An 18343-nucleotide genomic window follows, 5' to 3' on the forward strand; every position below is an offset into this window, starting at 1 on the left:
ATGCCAATCTATTATAATAGCTGTCATGTCATGTTGTATATATATTGGTCAGTATCTAAAGCCGATTCGATTTAGCCGTACCCGTCCATTCGTCTATCCGTCCGTATGTAGGAACGGGTTGATATGATAACCTATAGGAGCCAGGGACTACCAATTTGAAACGTTCCGATAGTCGATAACTTTTCCCCAAGCAATCGATAAAAGTAGACCTCGAAATTCTATTTTCTGAGCAAATCTCTTAGGGTTTCTTCTTCTTGAATAATATGGGTATACAGATCAAGCATCTCTCATTTTATAGCTACAGCCACCGCCTAGCGAAAGCTGCATTAGGTGTTTGTCGAAGAAGGTTTAGGGTATCCCCAAGCAAAATTCAGAAAAACATGTTTTTCCATGCCGCTCTTGATGAATACTTTCCGTCGATAAGTCAAGTACCATTTATAAGCAAATGCATATTTATGAATTTTTCAAATATAAACCCAAAATAAGTCTCAAAGTACTTAAAATATTATGCTAGCCCCGAACCCATTTATATAAATAACAACATTTTACTTCGCTTATGCAAATCTCATAAATTGTGTTTAGTCTTTCATCGAGCCGGAATATGCGCATTTGAAATGAGAGCATTATTTCAAGCCTTAGACTCGTGGGATTCCTGCCTACGCCAATGTTACATTTGTAGCTTTAAAATGGCTCTTTAATCTCGGTGTGGATTTCATTTAGGTATTTATATTGATTTTTCTTTATGCTTGGAAAGGATAACAAATTGAAAAACTGGTAGCCCAAAATTAGCAGGTGCTTGCTGGAAATTTCAATAGAATCTTCCACCTTTAACCTTTAGCCGTGAAATTAATTTAGCTTGTCATAAATAGACTGAGACGCAATAAAAATAAATGAAGGTATTCATCAAATGGCGCCCGAAAACAACCGTCTGGGCGACATGAAGAGGCCTTGAGACTGACACCGTGCTGTGAATCACTTTGCTAATTTTGTCAAGCCAGACATAAAAGGACACCGACACACAGACAGTCAAACAGACCAACTAGCAGCCCCAATTCCAGCACATGTGTACGTTCTTGATCATGTGTCTACACCGTGCTCTACTGTATACACAATGTCGCAAATTCATTGCCATACGGTTGATACGGTTGAGAAGTCAAAGTGCAATTAGCGCAACGCTGTGTGCTTGGCTTCGCATTTTACTTTTAATACCCTGAACTAATTGAAAATGTGTAAAAAGGGTGTATTCATCTTCACTTGTAACAAACAGCAGAACGGATCTCCGAACCTTCTGAATATATTCATATATTATTGATTCAGAAAGTCGACCCGATCTTGCCATGTCTATCTGAATGTTCATCTGTGCGCAGAATGTGTGTATGTATGCGTGTTGTTGTGTATGAAAGAAGGAAGCTGGAATGCCTCACAGTGCGCTCGACGCGAGGTTCAGCGTATCGGCTAGTCGTGCATTCCCGACTAGAGCATTGCTACTTGTTTTTTTTTTTTTTGTATCACTGCAAATATTTGCTTTCAATTTCGTATGCAAATGTCGCTTGGGCCCTGTGCCATTAATCACAGTATAGTCACCCACCCATTGCCGGGGCTTTTCTTATCGTGCGGCACTAACTGTGGAGCATCCCTCAGAGGCGAAAGCAGATGACAGAAAAAAATAATTACATTGTCATGTTTACGGCGCACTGAAATTAGCTGAAAGTATCAAAATGTTACCATCTTTGATGTTGATAGCGCGCAGAAGTCGCGCCCAGTGACAGCAATTTATGCTATACTATATATAGGTGTCTTTGCAAGTATTTCTAAGTTAAGCAGAAACTTTAGACTTTTTGGCTTTCGGTGACTTGCAGACTTTTGTTTTATGAAATCAGCTAAAGAGCATGTTGACCTTATTTCTGGCGCCCAATGTGGGGGCCAAGTGGGCGGAAATTGTCGCATACAGTGCCTTGGAACACAGGCGCACAGCACACCTTAAACCGGAACCGGAAACATTATTCCCAAAATGTCAAAAAACATAACAAAAACCCATTAGACACAATTCTGTTTTCTGGGTCAGGCGTCAGCACAAAAAGCAGCAGCAGCAGCAGAAGGCAGCAGGCAGCAGGCGGCAGGCAGACAAGCTGGGCAGCTCCAACTCCCAAAAGTGGAAGCACACAAAAACACAGCAAACAGAACAAAACAGCAAAGAACCAGGCAACGTAAACCTAAAACAAAACGACGTGGGTGGCCCTCGATGGTGACACAAAACAGCGAATAGACTCCACAACTCGACTAAACTAAGGACTGAACCTGAGGAGGACCCCGAAACTGCACTCGGGCACTGCTGACCAGTCACGGCTTCGGTGCGGGGCGCGGCGATTCGTGGGAGCAGCGAAACGATTGCGGAAATCAAGTTGTGTCAACAGCTTAAAAGCCAAAATGTAATAAGCCAGGGAAATGTAATGTAATAAAATATCAAATATAAAATGAAGCTGGCGGGAGAGCGTTTGTTGCCATTAAAGTTTTCTGCTTTGAAATTGGAAACAGAGGGTACAGTGAGCAGCATAAGCAAGTAGGGAAAGAGAAATGGATGCACAATATTCTGGACATTTACATTTTAATCGTTAGCTGAAAGTGCTGGAAAATGCTCGATATGACTGTTGATAGAATCGATAGTAAACTCTATCGGGAGATAAAAAGCTATCGTTCCGATCGATTATTCTGAACATCGATAAATTTTAACATGAAATGACATAAGAAAAACTGGCACTTAAAACTATCGAAAATCGAAACAATTTAAAGATTCGCCTATCGATAATATTATTGTTGATTATCTAACTGAAAATCGCAATTTCCTCCTTTAAATGCTATCGAAACCATCTTCAACTGGTTTCTAGCTAACAAAAATTTCGATTTCAGCGCAAATGCGAGATAAGCTTGTTGTAGAAATCCTTTTAAAGATGCAGCAGATTAGCTCGCGGCTTGAAAACAACTCAACCAAGTGAAGCACTGTGGCAGGGGGCCCATAAAAAGCGCTGTTATAATTTTGTGCAGCCGCAAAATATGCGATATTTTATTATTGTTGCGCCAAACAGTATGCAACACTTTATTTCAGCGCTATGTGCTTCCGCCGCTTCCTGTGCCTTGAAGCGCCCAAAAGCATTCCACGTTTTATATTGCTATTTTTGGTGGTGCCGCCGCCGCCGCAGCTGCTTCTACTGCTGCTGCTGCTGCTGGAACCAGTCCAAGTGCTGACTCCTCGGGCTGTGCCAAAAAGTATGCTACATAGTTTTTACATGCGATTTGAATGAGCACAAACGGATATCATGTCTTTCCCAGGGTGTTTGTGCATGTGTGTGTATGTTGTCCAAAGTAAGTAGCATATAAGTGCAATGGGAATCGTTTTAAAACACTCGAATGCAATTCAGTTTGGGGTTTTTTCTGCAAAGATTATTAGAACAGACGTTTTTCTTGGCGCCAGCGTCTGGCATTTTGTCAGCTTGCGAGGCTACAAAATTATTATGGACTGCCGGCTAAAGCTAATTATGACAAGGAGCATAAGTTCGTGCTTCAGCTACATTTCTTCTTAATTTTAGCTCTGAATAAATGTAGTTCGGTTTTGGTTCAGTTTATAATTGGGCAGCTGCTACCTAATTAGTTTGCATCAAGCATTAATATATATATATCGACTCAGGTGTAAGAAATTAGCACAATTATTGATTATATAATTCGATAAACGAATCCAATGTGATAACATTAAAAACCACTTAAAATACTCTCCTTTAAATTATTAACTAGAGAGCTGTTAAAATGGTTCAATCTAAATGAAGCATATTGTGTTATTTAATAAAAAATAAATCAAATGCAGATTTCGTACGCAAATTATGCTCATTTACAAAATCTATTTATTGTTAATTGAATCAATTCCTTTTTATAACGAATACACGCCGCCATACGGTTGGCGTGAAACTTTTAATAAACCATCGTTGGGCCATTGAACCAAGTAACAAACAAATAAAGGAAAAAAAAAAACTATGCATAAATAAAATATTCGTTAACTTTTCTCACCAGGCTTTTGTTATGTCATGTTCAAACCGAGTTCAGAGCTCAGCCCTTTGAAAGTTCAATAGCAAACATTTAGAAAAAAGAAAAAAACTCAACTCGGAATAAAGTTGGAAATAACTGTTGAGGGGGTGGGAGTGTGTGGGAAGGGGGGAGGCGGTTGAAGTACTAACTGACGAGACTTTTTAATGGGCCGGCTTCAAACTACGTTGGATATCCGTTTCAGACTTTGGCATTGTTGTGCCGTTTGCACGGGTTTTTTGACCGATGTTTCAGATGGGTTTTAACCATGACGTTTGCTAGCCCAAAATTGAAGAAGGCGAAGGGATTGTGGGTCGAGATGGTAGAGGGGGAGTTGCCACATTCGTGCTGGGCGTTTATTTTATGTCCTCTGTTGCACTGTGTTGCACGCAATGTAAATGCTAATTAAGACCCGTTACATGCCACTATCTGGGCGTGGCAAAGTGTGTGTGCGCGTGGGTGTGTGTTTTGGTGGGGGCGGGGGCGTTTTGGACCGTGTTTGCCTCTTAATTGCGTAAACCAAGCGTTTGATTAGTATTTGCACAGCAATTGACATTAAACAGTTCAATCAATAAAAAATTCAAACGGAAGCCGCACGCCATACTCAAGTGTGAGCTGCAGCAAATATTTAATGTCTTAAGGGTTGTCCAAATGGGGCTGTCATTGCTGTTGCTGTTGGAATATTATTATTAGCACACATCAGAATTCAACAATGGCTCGACTGGGGCTAAAACGGTCGTTGGCCCCAAAAGTTAAAGAAGTCAGGAACCTCAATTGGGCTGTCAATCAACGCGTCCACTCGCGTCACTCTGTGCCACAATAATAGAGCTATTGATTTTTCGGCTTCCCCTTCCACAATCGCAATACCACCTCCCTAATGAGTTTAGGGGCGTGCATTGACATGGGCACGACCCTTGATCGTCTAATTAGCTGAATGTTTGACATTGGCTTCGATTTGACTGCGCGTAACTGGAAATTTTAATGCGACGGCATTCAAAAAATTCCAGATGAAGGGTAGGCTCAAGTGTATAAAGTAGAGTATATTCTAGACTTGCTTTTTATTGGAAACAATGCTACTAAATGTATAATGTAACAGTGTAGAGCATAACTGTCTCGACTCGATTAGACTGCACACAAGCCACAAGCCTACACTGAAAGCAAAAAGGGTGTGAGTCGAACTGCCCTCCAAATTGGTTTCATTTCATGCGCTCAGCTTGAGCTCAAATGTCGCCTCGGCGCCACAGCAAAACATATCATTTTCCAGCTAAATAAATAAATAAAATATTGCCAGCATTGGAAGATTGCGCTGTTTATGCTGAAGCGGCGCACAAAATGGGAGCCACTTGTTGTGCCTATTCGAAAAGTGTTGGCAGTGAGTACAGACTTGTCTCTAAATCTATTTAATGTAACTATTAATTATTAGAATTATTAATTTTATTATTTAAATTATAATTATATTATCATAACATATAGCTTATAATATATTATATTATTATTATTAATTATTTTTGCGTTGCTTTATATAGACTTAGTCAATTTGTTCGATCAATTTAAATCGAATTTATACATTAGTATCTAAAAGTGGATATACTTGTATTTAGAACAACATACTATTCGACATAGTAAAATCCTAATCGAACATGTTTCTGCTGCCGTCAGTTAATCAAAATTTCTGCTAAACATGCCACAGGGCTAACAAAACTTTTGTCTTGTGGCGCTAAAATGAAAAAAAAAATTAGCAGAAAATGTCATTTTAATGAAATATGCGTTTGTTTAAGTCGTAAATGAAAATCATAATTGTGACATTTGGTTTGCCTGAGTTGGTAAACTGAAACTGACGTCGAATGAAATCTAAGACTTTCAATGCATATCTGAGTCGAGCAGACTCTGGTGCACACACATACATACATGTTCATTTAATTGTCACTCTTACAAGCTCACACACACAGGCACACACACACAACATTGTATGGGTGGCAGCTACGTTGTGGCAAGTTCGTAACTTGCTTTGCCAGTTGTAAGAAAAAACCAATAATGAAATGGCACTGAGATTGTACTTGTAGCCACATGCAGCATCCTTATGGGTGGTTCGAGCTGTGAGTGTGAGTGAGGGTATGCGTGGGTCGGCTCAGCTGGCCCCTTTATCGATTAGCGCATGTAACTGTTTCTACCTATGAGTGTGTGCACCCACACACACACACACACACACTTACAATAACAACAACAACAACTGCTTGCTGTGCTTTAACTTATATAAGCTAATATGGGTTGCAGGCGCACTGTGTGGGGCAGCGTTGGATTGGGGCTGTACTTTTTGGTGGCACAAAGCAAATGACGCTGGAAATGAAAGCAGGAAACGTTGCCGCATTCATTCATTTTACACACAAAAGCCATTAAAACGCTTTGATTCCATTGTTTTGTTTGTCATCATCAACATTAGCGTCAGAGGCCAACGGGGCAACATCATCGGTTGGCCAAAAGGGGGCTGGCCAGCTTAAAGGCTTAACAGCTTAAAGACAAGTCTAGCATTTTAGTTTTCTATTAAAAAAAAAAAGTCACGCGTGTTCGACAAAGAATTTTATGGCAATTCAATTATGAACCGGACAAGTTGGATAATGAAGAATCCAAGTTAGTTTTAGTTGAAGAAAATTAAATTTTTGTATTATTTAACATATTAATTAAATACCTGGATAGACACAAGTATGAAGCATCGAACCTTTTTGTCAGTTAGTTTCTTCTCTTTATAGGTTGCATTAAACTTTCTGTCTTACCTTTTACATCCTCATATTATTCTCCGCCCAACTGTGCACTTTCACTCAATATTTCGCTGTTATTGTGGTTGTTCCTGTACCTCAATATTTTTATTATTGAAAGACTTTTGCCTGAGCTGCGGGTTTTTTTATAAAGTGCCTGCGGCATCTGTTCCGCTCTGCTCCCGATGGAGCCACGACCCTCGAACGTCTCGACGTCCGACCGAGTCTTGCGGAAAAATCAACATTGCACAAAAGTTTTCAGCGCCCGATGCCAGCTGCCAGCACCACCAAGCAACAGCAGCACCACCTACACCACCTCCACCACAATCAACCAGCATGCTTTTGCACCACACTTTTTTGTTTTGGCTTAGCGTTGATGATGTATGCACTTTGAAAAGAGTTGAGCAAAGTGGTTTTTCGGGTTTGATGAGCTAACGTCAGCCATCTGCACCGCCCAAAAGTCCACCCACCACCCATCGACCCTGGAAATATGAGTGCTCTGTTTTGCTGTGTCTGCGTCTGTGTGTGTGTGTGTGCGCTTTTGTGTGCCCGTTTGTCTATGTGTGCGTGTTTGCATTTCGTTGGCTGCATAATAAAGTTATTAATAGACTTCAATGGCGTTTCAATTATGCAATTTCTGCGATTTGAATTTAAATGATATTTTGATTGTTTGCTTTGCCGGTTAGTTTTTCAAAGTTTTTAGCTGAATGAGCGATTAATGTGCAGATTATAAAATTTCCAAGTCCGTTCCCATTTTCATAGAAATAAGATCTTCATTTACATTGAAATAAAAACCAGAAAATTCGATTTTCTTTGGCAGAGGGCCCTATATAGATCTGTTGAGTAAGGTCACGTATATTTAAATGGAGATTAGTTCAGCAAGCTATTACTAAATTTGGTTAGATATTAGTTTCGACCAAGTAATCCTTCTTCAGGTACATATTTCTTAGTTTAATCTTGTCGTTTGTTTCTACAGAGTTATGTACGTGTATATGAAATGTAGAAATGACAAATATATTATACTAAAACTTAGTTTTCTACCAATAATTTCGGTAAATAAGTTGATGTAACAATATCATATTCAAAAAGTATATCAAATACATATTGAAATCCTAAAAACATTATAATGATTAAAACACAATAACTAAATTCTGTTAACATAATCATGTTAAGCAATGTGGTATACGATATATCGTTTAGCTGTTTGAAGAAATACTAAGTTTCAGGGCAGCAAACCTGTGCTCTACATAAAAGCTGGGCACACTGAAAAGAACACAAGATAAACGAATTGTCCGAAATTAATTTGATGTAAGTACATCCCGAGCGTAGTTAACAATAAATAAGTTGCTCGTTTTATATATTTAGTATGATTTTCAGAAGGAACGTAAAGTAAAGGGCATATATAAATGAAGCATAAAGATCATAAAAGAGTCAAAAAGGCGAAAAAAGATAAGAAACGTTCAAAAACGCACCGAGATGATTCAAAAAAGTCAAAGAAGAGAGACAAAGAGGCAAAGCACAAGACGGAATCAGGTCCAATAAGCAGCGATCCAGAGCAACAGATCAACGGCGACAATAAGCAGCAGACGGAGCCGGTCATATCCGACTTCGATGTGCTCAGCATTTATGCGGATATATCAAAACTAAGCGCTGTAGAGCGCTATTTGAACATGCTCTATCGGTAAGTCAGAACCGACCGATTCATGTGCATGGAGGGAGTGTGTACAAAAGTTTTCGTTTCAGTCCGTTCACGTGCTTCGTGAAAACCAATTGCGAATTCAAACTCTCAGAGTTGGACTGTTTTCTGTCGGACACGCGCTATGAGCCGGATAAGCACTCGGCTCTGCTCATACGGCTCTCGAGTCCAATATGCAGCTTAAGGCTTTACGATAATGGAAACATCTGCTGCCAGGGCTACTCTTACGATAGCGCCGCCCTGGGCATACATCGCTTTATTGGCACCATGGAGCACCTGGGCTACTCGCCCGTATTTCAGAATCCCAAGTTTAATGTGGTCAATGCGACATTCTGTATGCCATTTAGCATTCACCTAGAGCAGCTTTATAGAGAATATCATGAGGATTGCTTATACAATCCAGAAACACGTCCATATCTGACATACCAAATACGCAACTCCTCCATTAAATTGGCCATCTTTCACGTTGGCTATGTGTACGTACTTCTGTCCTCCCAGCCGCGTTTCACCCAAAAGGCAATCGCTTTCATAATGCCCATACTCTTCCGCCATAGAGCCGCCAATAGGCCCAATGTTGCGGAGCTGAGCAGCGGCGACATCAATTTCAAGTTGCTGTGGGAAAATGAATTCCAGAACGCATACCAAGGCACTCTTAAATATTCCAGATGAGCAATAACTTTGTTCAACAATGTTGATTCTTTATTGCTGCCGCTGTTGTTGTTGTTGTTGTTGTTGTTGCTTTTTATGCGCTGGCGTTGAAGCCAAACTTAAATTTTCATATATGAATATCAAAGTTTTCTATATGAGCATGCATATCCGGTGTATTCTCATAACTGTCGAAATGCCGCGCCCGGAGCACAGGAAACTTTTTAGTCGGCTATTTAAATGACAAGAGCCGTTATGCAAACACACACACACACGAACACGAACACCAACACATACGCAAATTATTTAAATATGTACATAGCTAATTCCAAGCGAAAACAAAGAAAAATGCTGAAAGCTAAAATTTTATAAGTAAATAAATGAAAATATATTTCTACTATCACCTTTTTTATACACCCTGTACCCATTGTGAATTGTTAAGAAATGATATCCTGTTTGTATGCGTAGGCATGTAACAGGCAGAAGCAGGCATCTCCGATCACATCAATATCAATCTCAGTCGACTCAGCCATTTCCGTCTTTATATAAAAAATCGATACATATCGGTTTTGAAACAAGCTTTCTTAGGCATATCTCGGAGATTATCGGAGCTATAAATATAAAGCTTGCTATGTATATTCTCGAATGTTTCACATTTTGGAAAACTCCCCCTATTTTGCCCAAAATTGAACTAATTTTCGGCGGTCCCATAAAGTGAAGTTAAGGCAAATAGAAAAAAGATTATAAGAAATTCTCATGCTTGAACGGCAGCTCGTCTCTTGGTTAAGGGCATCTGCTAGTCGGGCACTGCCGACTAGAGTTCTATTGTTTTTTTTTTTATATTTTATGTGAGTTTTTTACAAGTCATTAGCTCCATTTGCTTCCACACACAAATGTCAACCCATTTAAGGGGTCGCGGCGCAAAAACACTAAAAATCACTCACAAATTTACAATGTAAATTCAAAATGCAGCTCATCGAATTCCATGTTTGCATTTGGCAGACATAAAAATGACAGTGACAGGGCTTGCCACATGGTGGGGCAGGGACTGTTGGGGTTGGAGTTGAGGTTGAGTTTGGGGTTGAGGTTGAGCTTTCCGAGAGCCACGAGAAACCGGATCGCAGCGCAAATGTGTGAAATGAAATTTGAAACTGTCGTTCGCCCAGTTGCTGGCCATTTCAGACCTATTGCATTTGAATAGTTTTCGTCGGCGTGAAAAACAATTCAGTGCCATATTTGTGTGCACTTGTCGCATTTGTGTTTGTTTTGCGATACACACACCCACCCATGTAGAGTATTCACTGGTCCGGTCTGGCCCAGAGCGATATGGCTGCAGCGGTTACGATATAAGCGGATAATTTTCAATATTTTTGTTTGCAGTTTTTGGTCGCGTTTGGCTGCTTTTGTTTGTATTGAAACATTTTTGAACCGTTGACGGCTTTTCGCCTGTTTTCGCTCTGTTTGAGTGGCTTGTGGGCTGTTGGGCTTATTCATTAGATTGGCGTATACCCTGTATACCCTTTTGATTTTTCTTACCTCAAAAAAATAGAAGGTTTGTAGTTCTAATACTTTCTGGCAGATTGACTATTGATGCTGACCAAGGGTACTAATGGGAGAAAATGTGCCATAATTTTCCCGGGTACCCACATTTGCACAAACCATAATAGCCTTTCTCTTACACATTTTCAAAATTTGCTCGTTACAGCAACGGTCAATTGCTTACGAGAGGTGCTTACATTATCGATATGTCGCTTAAGGTGCACAAGTGTTATCGATAGTAATTGGTGCTAGTTGTCCTAAACTAAAATCTGTGCGTGTTTGTGTTTCAGTTATAAATTGTTTTATTTGTTGTTTTAATTGTTATCTTGCCGGGCAATCCAGGTGAGTATTCATACACGCAACTCTAATAATCTTAATTGTGCCAGTAAGAATTCTGGCGTACATTTTTTGCACGAAGCTAGAAAAATTCTTGCGTAGGTGTCGTTCGCTCTTGGCTAAATGAAAATTTTACTTTAGCATTCAAAAATATTTGCGCTATAAGCAAATTAACTATTAAATCTGCTCAATTTAAACTAGAAACGCAAAAAAGCAGAGCTAAGAATGCAGAATATAATTAATATTGGTTTGTTGCGTGGGTGCTGACATATTTAGAGTGACCATGACATGCTGTTGTTGTTGTGCTGGGGCTGACGGCGGGGTGCTGAGTGACCAAGCATTCACGAAGCTGCTGCTTCTTGTTGTTATTGGAAGAGGCTAGAAATCTGTGTGTGTGTGCGTGTTTGTGCCTGCATTTTCATAATTTCTGCACAACAAAAAACGAGGGGCATGACAATGGTGCAAAAGGAAGAAACGAAGCGCAGCAAATTCCAAAGCAGTGGAATTTATGCAGCAAATATTAACTTACCACACACACACACATAACCAAACACACATGCATGCATATACACACATAAATTGTGTGCAAAATTTCTCATGCTATTCATGTAAAACGCAACGCAGAGAAAAACCAAAAGCAAAAGCAAAGAGCAAGGGAGAGAAGGTCGCAGCAGCCGTTGCCCAATTTGTGCATGGGCCAGCAAGAACTGACAACAAAACTCATTAGCAGAAGCGGCGACCGTGACCGAGACGGCGAGTATGCCGTTAGAATTGTCGGCAAAGGGCGTGCGAATGCCCAAAGGGAGAGTTGGGGGCGTTGCTGCTGGTCAACCGAAGCCAGAACGCAGCATGCACTTTCATTTCTGAAAGTTTTCGCTATTTTATTCATATTTTTGCTGGGCCGCTGCCGCTGCTGCACTTTATCTTTCTGTGGCGGTCTTAGTTGGCGAAATTGTGTGCAACCACGAAAATCTAATAAGCGCGCAAATTTGTTGACATTGCGCAAATGTTTTTTACGAGCGTCGCTCGCAAGTCCAAGAGCCTAAGAGTAAAAACTTGGAGCGCAGCGCACCCCTCGCGCACCCCTCGCTCCACACTGTACACCGCAGATGTCCATTAAAGAAGAAGAAAGTCGCACCTAAAGCGCAACGGATGAAGCAACTGCAATGACAAAGAGCGATAGACATGAGGGAGACTGACTAAAAGAGAGAGAGAGAGGGAGGGAGAGAGCGATAAAGTGGTTGTGAGCGAGAGCTACTGAAAGTACTTGACGCTTTTGACTTTGCTTAGTCGCGCGAGATGTTCCGTAAACTTTTTGGCTTTTGCGCTTTGAAAATAAAAATATAAGAAAAAACCAAAAAGCAACTGAGAACGAAAGCTTGCATCAAAGTCCGTCAGGTAGCTGCAGACACGGCACAGACATATACAAAGATGGCGGAGGGACAGTGTTGCCACACCATCAACTGATATGTCAGCGGATAGCCGCAGTCGAGACGAGACAATTTCATTAACCGCGGGGCGGGCAACTGGCAGCAGGCAGTGGACAGAGGGCAGCAGGCCGCAGGCTGCAGGCACGTTAAGTCCAACAGACTTGCCTTTGATTTTATCATTTATAGCTTCACTGTACTATATATGTACACGAGTATATGTATGTAAATCGGATTCTGCATAATGGACGCGTAAAGTTTTTTAATTATTTTTGTGGTTTTAAATTGCATTTCTTGTGAATCTGTGCAAAAAGGGCGGACGACACGATGTCCGTGCGAGAAAGGCAACCACAAATGCGCCGACTTTATCAGCGCCTGGCAATTGTCATCTGTGCGCATGCTGGGGGCGGGAGGGGTGGTTTGTAAAATAAAGGATGAAAGCACACGTCGAAGTGCGTTGCATTCAGTTAAGGCAAAGTGCAATAACATGTTATTTTATTTCATGTTTAACCAACGTGCATTTCGCTTTCCTCATCATGTCGCCTGTTAACAGCAAGCGGCTTTAAAGCATTCCAGCCCTATTACGCAATTACAAGTGGAATGACACGGGGCGCGCATTTCGCTTTCAGAGTTGCATTTACTTTTCATTATATTATTGAGTCAAATATACGAGTAATTGAAATCACACACTCCACATTTCATTCCGCCGAGCAATATGAAATTCATGGGTAATTGGAATGGATGCCATACATAAAGTATAAATGCACGAATTGCAATAAAGGCCCATACACGGCCAAACATTGTTGTATAACAACGACAGGAAATCAAATTAACTCAATTCAAGTATTTTGCATTTAAGCTCGATAATATTGAAGTAGTATTTTCTTAAATGTGATATTTCAACTTCAAGTTGTAGCACAACAAATTGATTTCAAATAAGGAATTTTGCTTTCATGTCTATTATTATGGACTCAAGGAGTAAACAATGCCCTTAATTCTAAAAATGTTCAAATTCTCGTTGTTAAAAGAAAACAAAAACTCAATATAGTTATTTTAGGCAGTGTGTAAAATTTTAAATTTATACACAATTCCAATGTTAATGTTAATTAAAGCTGATGGAAGAGCTACTAGTTTATTGGCGGAACTATTTCTACTCGATAAAAACCAATTTCAATTTTGCTAATTAAATATTTATTATTTAATTAGCATTCTAGTGCATACCGAAAGACTTTTTCAAGTAGCAAAAAATGCTGGCGTTCCACTTGCAAATCAATTAGTTGATATGCTGTTAGCAAAAAGAAAAGAGTGTATAAAGAAAAGTTAGGAAAATTTGCTGCCGCCTGTCAAAAGTCGCTGCTAGCAAAAACTTTCCTCCGAGCAAGTACGATGCATTTTATTTAACACTCGGCCAACGGCATACGCCCTCTAAACATGGCAAGTAAAGTTGTTCCGAGTGCTCACATCAATTTTGCCAAAAAACTGGGTTAAAGATGCCACACACACACGCACACTCACACACACACACACACACATGCTTAAATGTTTTCCAACCAAACACGATTTCAATTTGCCTCGTTGATAAACGCCAAAAAATTAATTCAGCTAGCTCACAAAATGCCTCTAGTTTTTATCTGTGTATGTGGTAAAAATATTTTCACTTTTTAGCTGTGATTCCATTTTTGGCTAACACACACACACACACACACACACATATATATATATATATACAATCATGTGTGTGTGCAGTATTTATGTAAAAATGAAGTTGGCTTTCTTTTGACTGTGCCAGGCACAAAGTTGCACTGGACTCGTCTTCGCCTGCGTCTTCAGGCCCGCCCACTTTCAGCCCCATCATGTGACTTAACTGTACTAAATAGTTTCTCACGTGACTCTTGCACATAAAAAATGGCTTTATTGCTGCACACGTATTCATTAATGGCAGCAATGAACTCACATGTGAATAGAGTGTGGGCCGTGGGCCGTGGGCTGTTGTGAGCATGTGTGTGTGTGCCCTGAAGAATGTCAGCCCATCGGGCGAGGAGGCAGAGCCCCTCGCTTGCCACCCACACATACATAAACTGCATTGTTTGTTGTTGTTGGTGCAACTTTTGTTGCTTGGCTGCACTCAGAAAATGGTTGCAAGTCGTCTGCACAGGAAGTGCATATTAATTGTGAAAATTTGTACGGGTATTTCTTCGAAAATAGTTGCCTGCTAACTTACAACATGGCTGTTGTTCCTTCTGCTGCTGTTGCTGGCTGTTGTGGCAAGTAGCTGGCTTAGTTGGCTTAAATCCATGGCTTGGCTTGGTGCAGTGCCAAAAATATTACCTTATTGGAGCACTTGAAAAGTCAGAGTTTAATTTTTGAGTTTAACCATGATGTTACAATGTTTAAGCAATGAAACCAACAGGTATTAAATAATCAGAAACATTTGGTTAGACAGTCTAATACAAGTCTTAACGAGAAAATATATTTTTTAACTCATTGGCGCCCAACATGAGCCAGTCAGAAGTCAGTAAGTAAGTCAGATTGAGGTAATGAAAAGAAAGCATTTCGTTAAGTGAAAGCCTTAACAAAAAATATAATCAAGCGACTCGGCTTAATGGAAAAAATGTATTTAAGCAAATGTGTGCTATGTATTTCATCTCTAAAAATTCCCTTGAAAATATTTTTTGCCTAGTGTCGAGTAAATTCGACCATCGAATGAAATTGATTGATATTTATATAAAATATATTTATTTAAACTATGTTAAGTTTGCGCCCAAAGTAGGGAATCTCGGCAGTGAAATTAATTTTCTTAGGAGGTACGGGAGATCCCCAATAAAATTTATATTAAAATATATCTCTATAAATTTATTTAAATTTTTTTTTTTAAGCTTATGTCTAACCGAATTATAACACAAATTTATTTTTTAGGTAAGCTGCATATTATTGGCGCCACACGTAGGACAATCCTACAAGAGCAAAATTGCAAAATGGTTAGTAAAAACATTTAACGAAGAACGTTTGATTTAGAAATGAAATGAAAACACAAAATAGATAGCAGCTGTCGATTTGATAGTTGAATTTAAACAATCTTTTTATTCAATTGGTATGTAAATCCCCTCCAAACTTGACTTTAGCCACAACCAATCCCAGGGATTAAAATTGCAATAGTTCAACGGGTTAATGGCCTTTTCGGTTAGATCACATTTCAAATGTGGCTATGTTTTTTTTAAATTGCAAAGCCACAAACTGAACTGGGATTATGCCATATTGCTTGCCCATATACATTACTCGTGCATATATCTATGTAGACCAGAAGTTCAAGAGCAGATTCAGTGCTGAGAATCGATTTGCAATAAAAATGTAGAGCTCACTCCGAAAGCTGTAAGCATTTTGTTGTTTGGCTATAAAATTAAAAACCAACACTACATATGGCGATGCTAATGGAAGAGTGTAACAGCGGGTCTATATGGGTTTCGGATCTGTGGTAGCCATCCATTGCCCTGCAGTTGTATTAACAATGTGTGGGTGTGTGTGTGTATGTGTGTGTTTGTGTGTGTGTGTGTGTATGTGTGCGTTTTCTAGTAGCAGTTGCAGTTACATTTGTTTTGTTGATTGCAGCGCAGAACAATTTTTACAAATGAATGAATTCGTGTTGTGTTCGTTTCCGTTTTCATTTTCATTTTCCATTTAACTGGCAACAACAAAGACCAAACAAATTTTTAGTTAATTAATGGGAAGTGTTGCTGCAGCACGAGCAGGACGAGCGCGGTGTCGACGACGACGACGACGTCGTCAGTTTCAATGTTGATTTTCAGCTCGGTTGCAAGTAACAGCAGCAACAGCAACAGCAGCAACAGCAACAACAATGCGCCCAATTGGCTCAAAATGAGTTTTTATGGGATTTGCATACTCTGAATAGGGAAATAAGTGCAAACAATAGCAAAAGCAAAACACGGGCAAGTCTTCTGCACTGTTTTCTTTTTCTCACACACAATTTTTGTAAATTCTCTCATATTGTTTGGCATTTTGCTGGCTTAAAATTTGCATTTGCATAATTTTCATTTTTATGATACGCGGTTCATTTTCTGTTTTTCTTAATTGTTTCTTCTTGCCAAAGAAAAAACCGCATGCCTAAAGAGTTACTTAAAAACCAAGCTAGATACATGTGATGGAATTAGTGATACTCTGTACGAAGATAAATGCTACTGTTGTCCTCTTAAACTAGAAAATATTCCGACATCAGTGCCGACTCACCTTGACATTCTAGCTTCCTTCTATACTTGCTTCAAGGGAATCTTTCTCTTGGTCCACCCAAACGGAAATGGTATAGGGCAATATATATATATTTAGTTGCCCAGATATACGTGCTCACGGGGACGGACTAAAACAAATACACTTTATGGGGGAGATGTTTCCTTCTACATGTTAATATATATTTTCACAAAAACATTCGCTATTTAACCATTTTGAATATACAACTATGCTACACGCTGTGCACCCATAATATCTACAGGGTATACTACAAGGCAACAGAACTAAACAGAACAGAACAGAACAGAACAATAAATGCGCACAATTACTTTGCATACATTACGGCGCGTGTGAGTGTCCGGCGCAGATTTGTGTGGTCTGGAGTTGGGAGTTGAGTTGGGTGCTGGAGTTGCAGCTGGAATTGCCTGCCTTTTATGGCGGCTCCTGCCTGACTTCTTCTACATAATAAAAGCGTAAACACGTTTTCACCATGGGCCGACCGGCGCGCCCATTACTTCGGCGCCTCTAAGTGCCTCTAGGGTCGGGATTAGATCTCATTCCATGTGGCGTCCACTTACGCGTGGCTGTTGCAAATAAAATTGCCTTTTTGGCTAGTTTTATGAATTGTTTCAATGCTCATTTACCGGTTGGCCTAATGGGTGCATTGCCTTCGCATTCTCGCCAATATATTTACTCTAAGTAGTGTACACGAATGTTATTAAACGGCCTATAAAGGGCACAAGGCTTGCTTGTTTTATGGCGCATGGAACTGTTTTGAGTAGATTCTTGGAATAACTTAGCTTACGATAATGTTTAGATAAAGCGCACATGGTGGAAGGAGTACAATAAGGCTTAGGCGAAAGGGAATAGATAATGTTTAGATACAGCAAAGATGGTGGGAGGTCTACGAAAATGTTTCTGCGAAAGGAGATATAGAGAAGCATATGTTTTCAGCTTCTTTAAATTATTAAACAAAAATTATGTTTTTATTGTAAAGCAGACAATAATTATCTGTATCGATTTTTCTTGGCTTTGTTAGAAAAATATATAATAATGTTTTTGCTTACACAATTTGTCTAATCTATTTGATTGTGTATCAGATTTCTCAAAGAAACGAATGAAAGGAAAAATATTAGAAAATAAGTAAATAAATTCAATTTCAAGAATTATTCGATGTTTATTCTATATTTCTTTTTTATTCTTCAATTGGTAACGTCGGCGAGTCTAGAGGAGTTAAGATTTTGAAACGTTCCCCAATTTATAACGTCTTATTTTTGTTGTTGGGTTTTTAATTAGATCATTTTATTATTTCATTTCATATATTTTTTTGATACTCATATTTTGGACGAAATTAAATGGTTATTAAATAAGAGCTAGTTGTCTTTGAGCTTGTTCCTTGGTTTTATTTTGCATTTCAACATTTTTTCAACTCCCGACATCAAACTGGAACTTTGAAACACTTTTTTCGCCATTGTTTTCATAAATTGTAGAGCTTAGTTGCTTAGTTTGGAGAACACATATCTTAGTTATACGCCATTTCCACAAAGTAACTGAAAATTCGCATTTAGCTCGTTTTTTCCCTGCTCGAATCACTTTTTTTTTTCGGTGCGTATTGCACAAAGAAGTTAAACTTCTCT

The 18343-nt window shown here is 39.4% G+C and overlaps 2 protein-coding genes across 5 annotated transcripts in view; one reads left to right on the top strand and one right to left on the bottom strand.

Annotated features, from left to right (window-relative positions):
* Positions 1–18343, bottom strand: part of Tmtc1 (Transmembrane O-mannosyltransferase targeting cadherins 1) — a 52553-nt gene that overhangs the window by 19209 nt on the left and 15001 nt on the right. The window lies entirely within an intron of this gene.
* On the top strand, positions 8071–9545 carry Trf5 (TBP-related factor 5). 2 transcript variants are annotated; one of them, XM_015173272.3, is made up of 3 exons: positions 8071–8132; positions 8202–8505; positions 8568–9545. In XM_015173272.3, the coding sequence occupies exons 2-3, from the start codon at positions 8231–8233 to the stop codon at positions 9187–9189; spliced, it is 897 nt and encodes a 298-aa protein (XP_015028758.1). In that variant the 5' UTR covers positions 8071–8132; positions 8202–8230; the 3' UTR covers positions 9190–9545. The 2 variants fall into 2 exon arrangements, with proteins under 2 accessions (XP_015028758.1, XP_015028759.1); XM_015173273.3 differs by having other exon boundaries at positions 8110–8132; positions 8190–8505.

Source organism: Drosophila virilis, chromosome 4, assembly GCF_030788295.1.
Source record: "Drosophila virilis strain 15010-1051.87 chromosome 4, Dvir_AGI_RSII-ME, whole genome shotgun sequence".
NCBI lineage: Eukaryota > Metazoa > Arthropoda > Insecta > Diptera > Drosophilidae > Drosophila > Drosophila virilis.

Bases quoted from the DNA above. Each gene is read 5' to 3' on its own strand.
- Trf5 (XM_015173272.3), top strand. From the start codon at position 8,231: ATGAAGCATAAAGATCATAAAAGAGTCAAAAAGGCGAAAAAAGATAAG. The intron at 8,506-8,567 runs GTAAGTCAGAAC...TTTTCGTTTCAG, and splicing joins TATTTGAACATGCTCTATCG to TCCGTTCACGTGCTTCGTGA.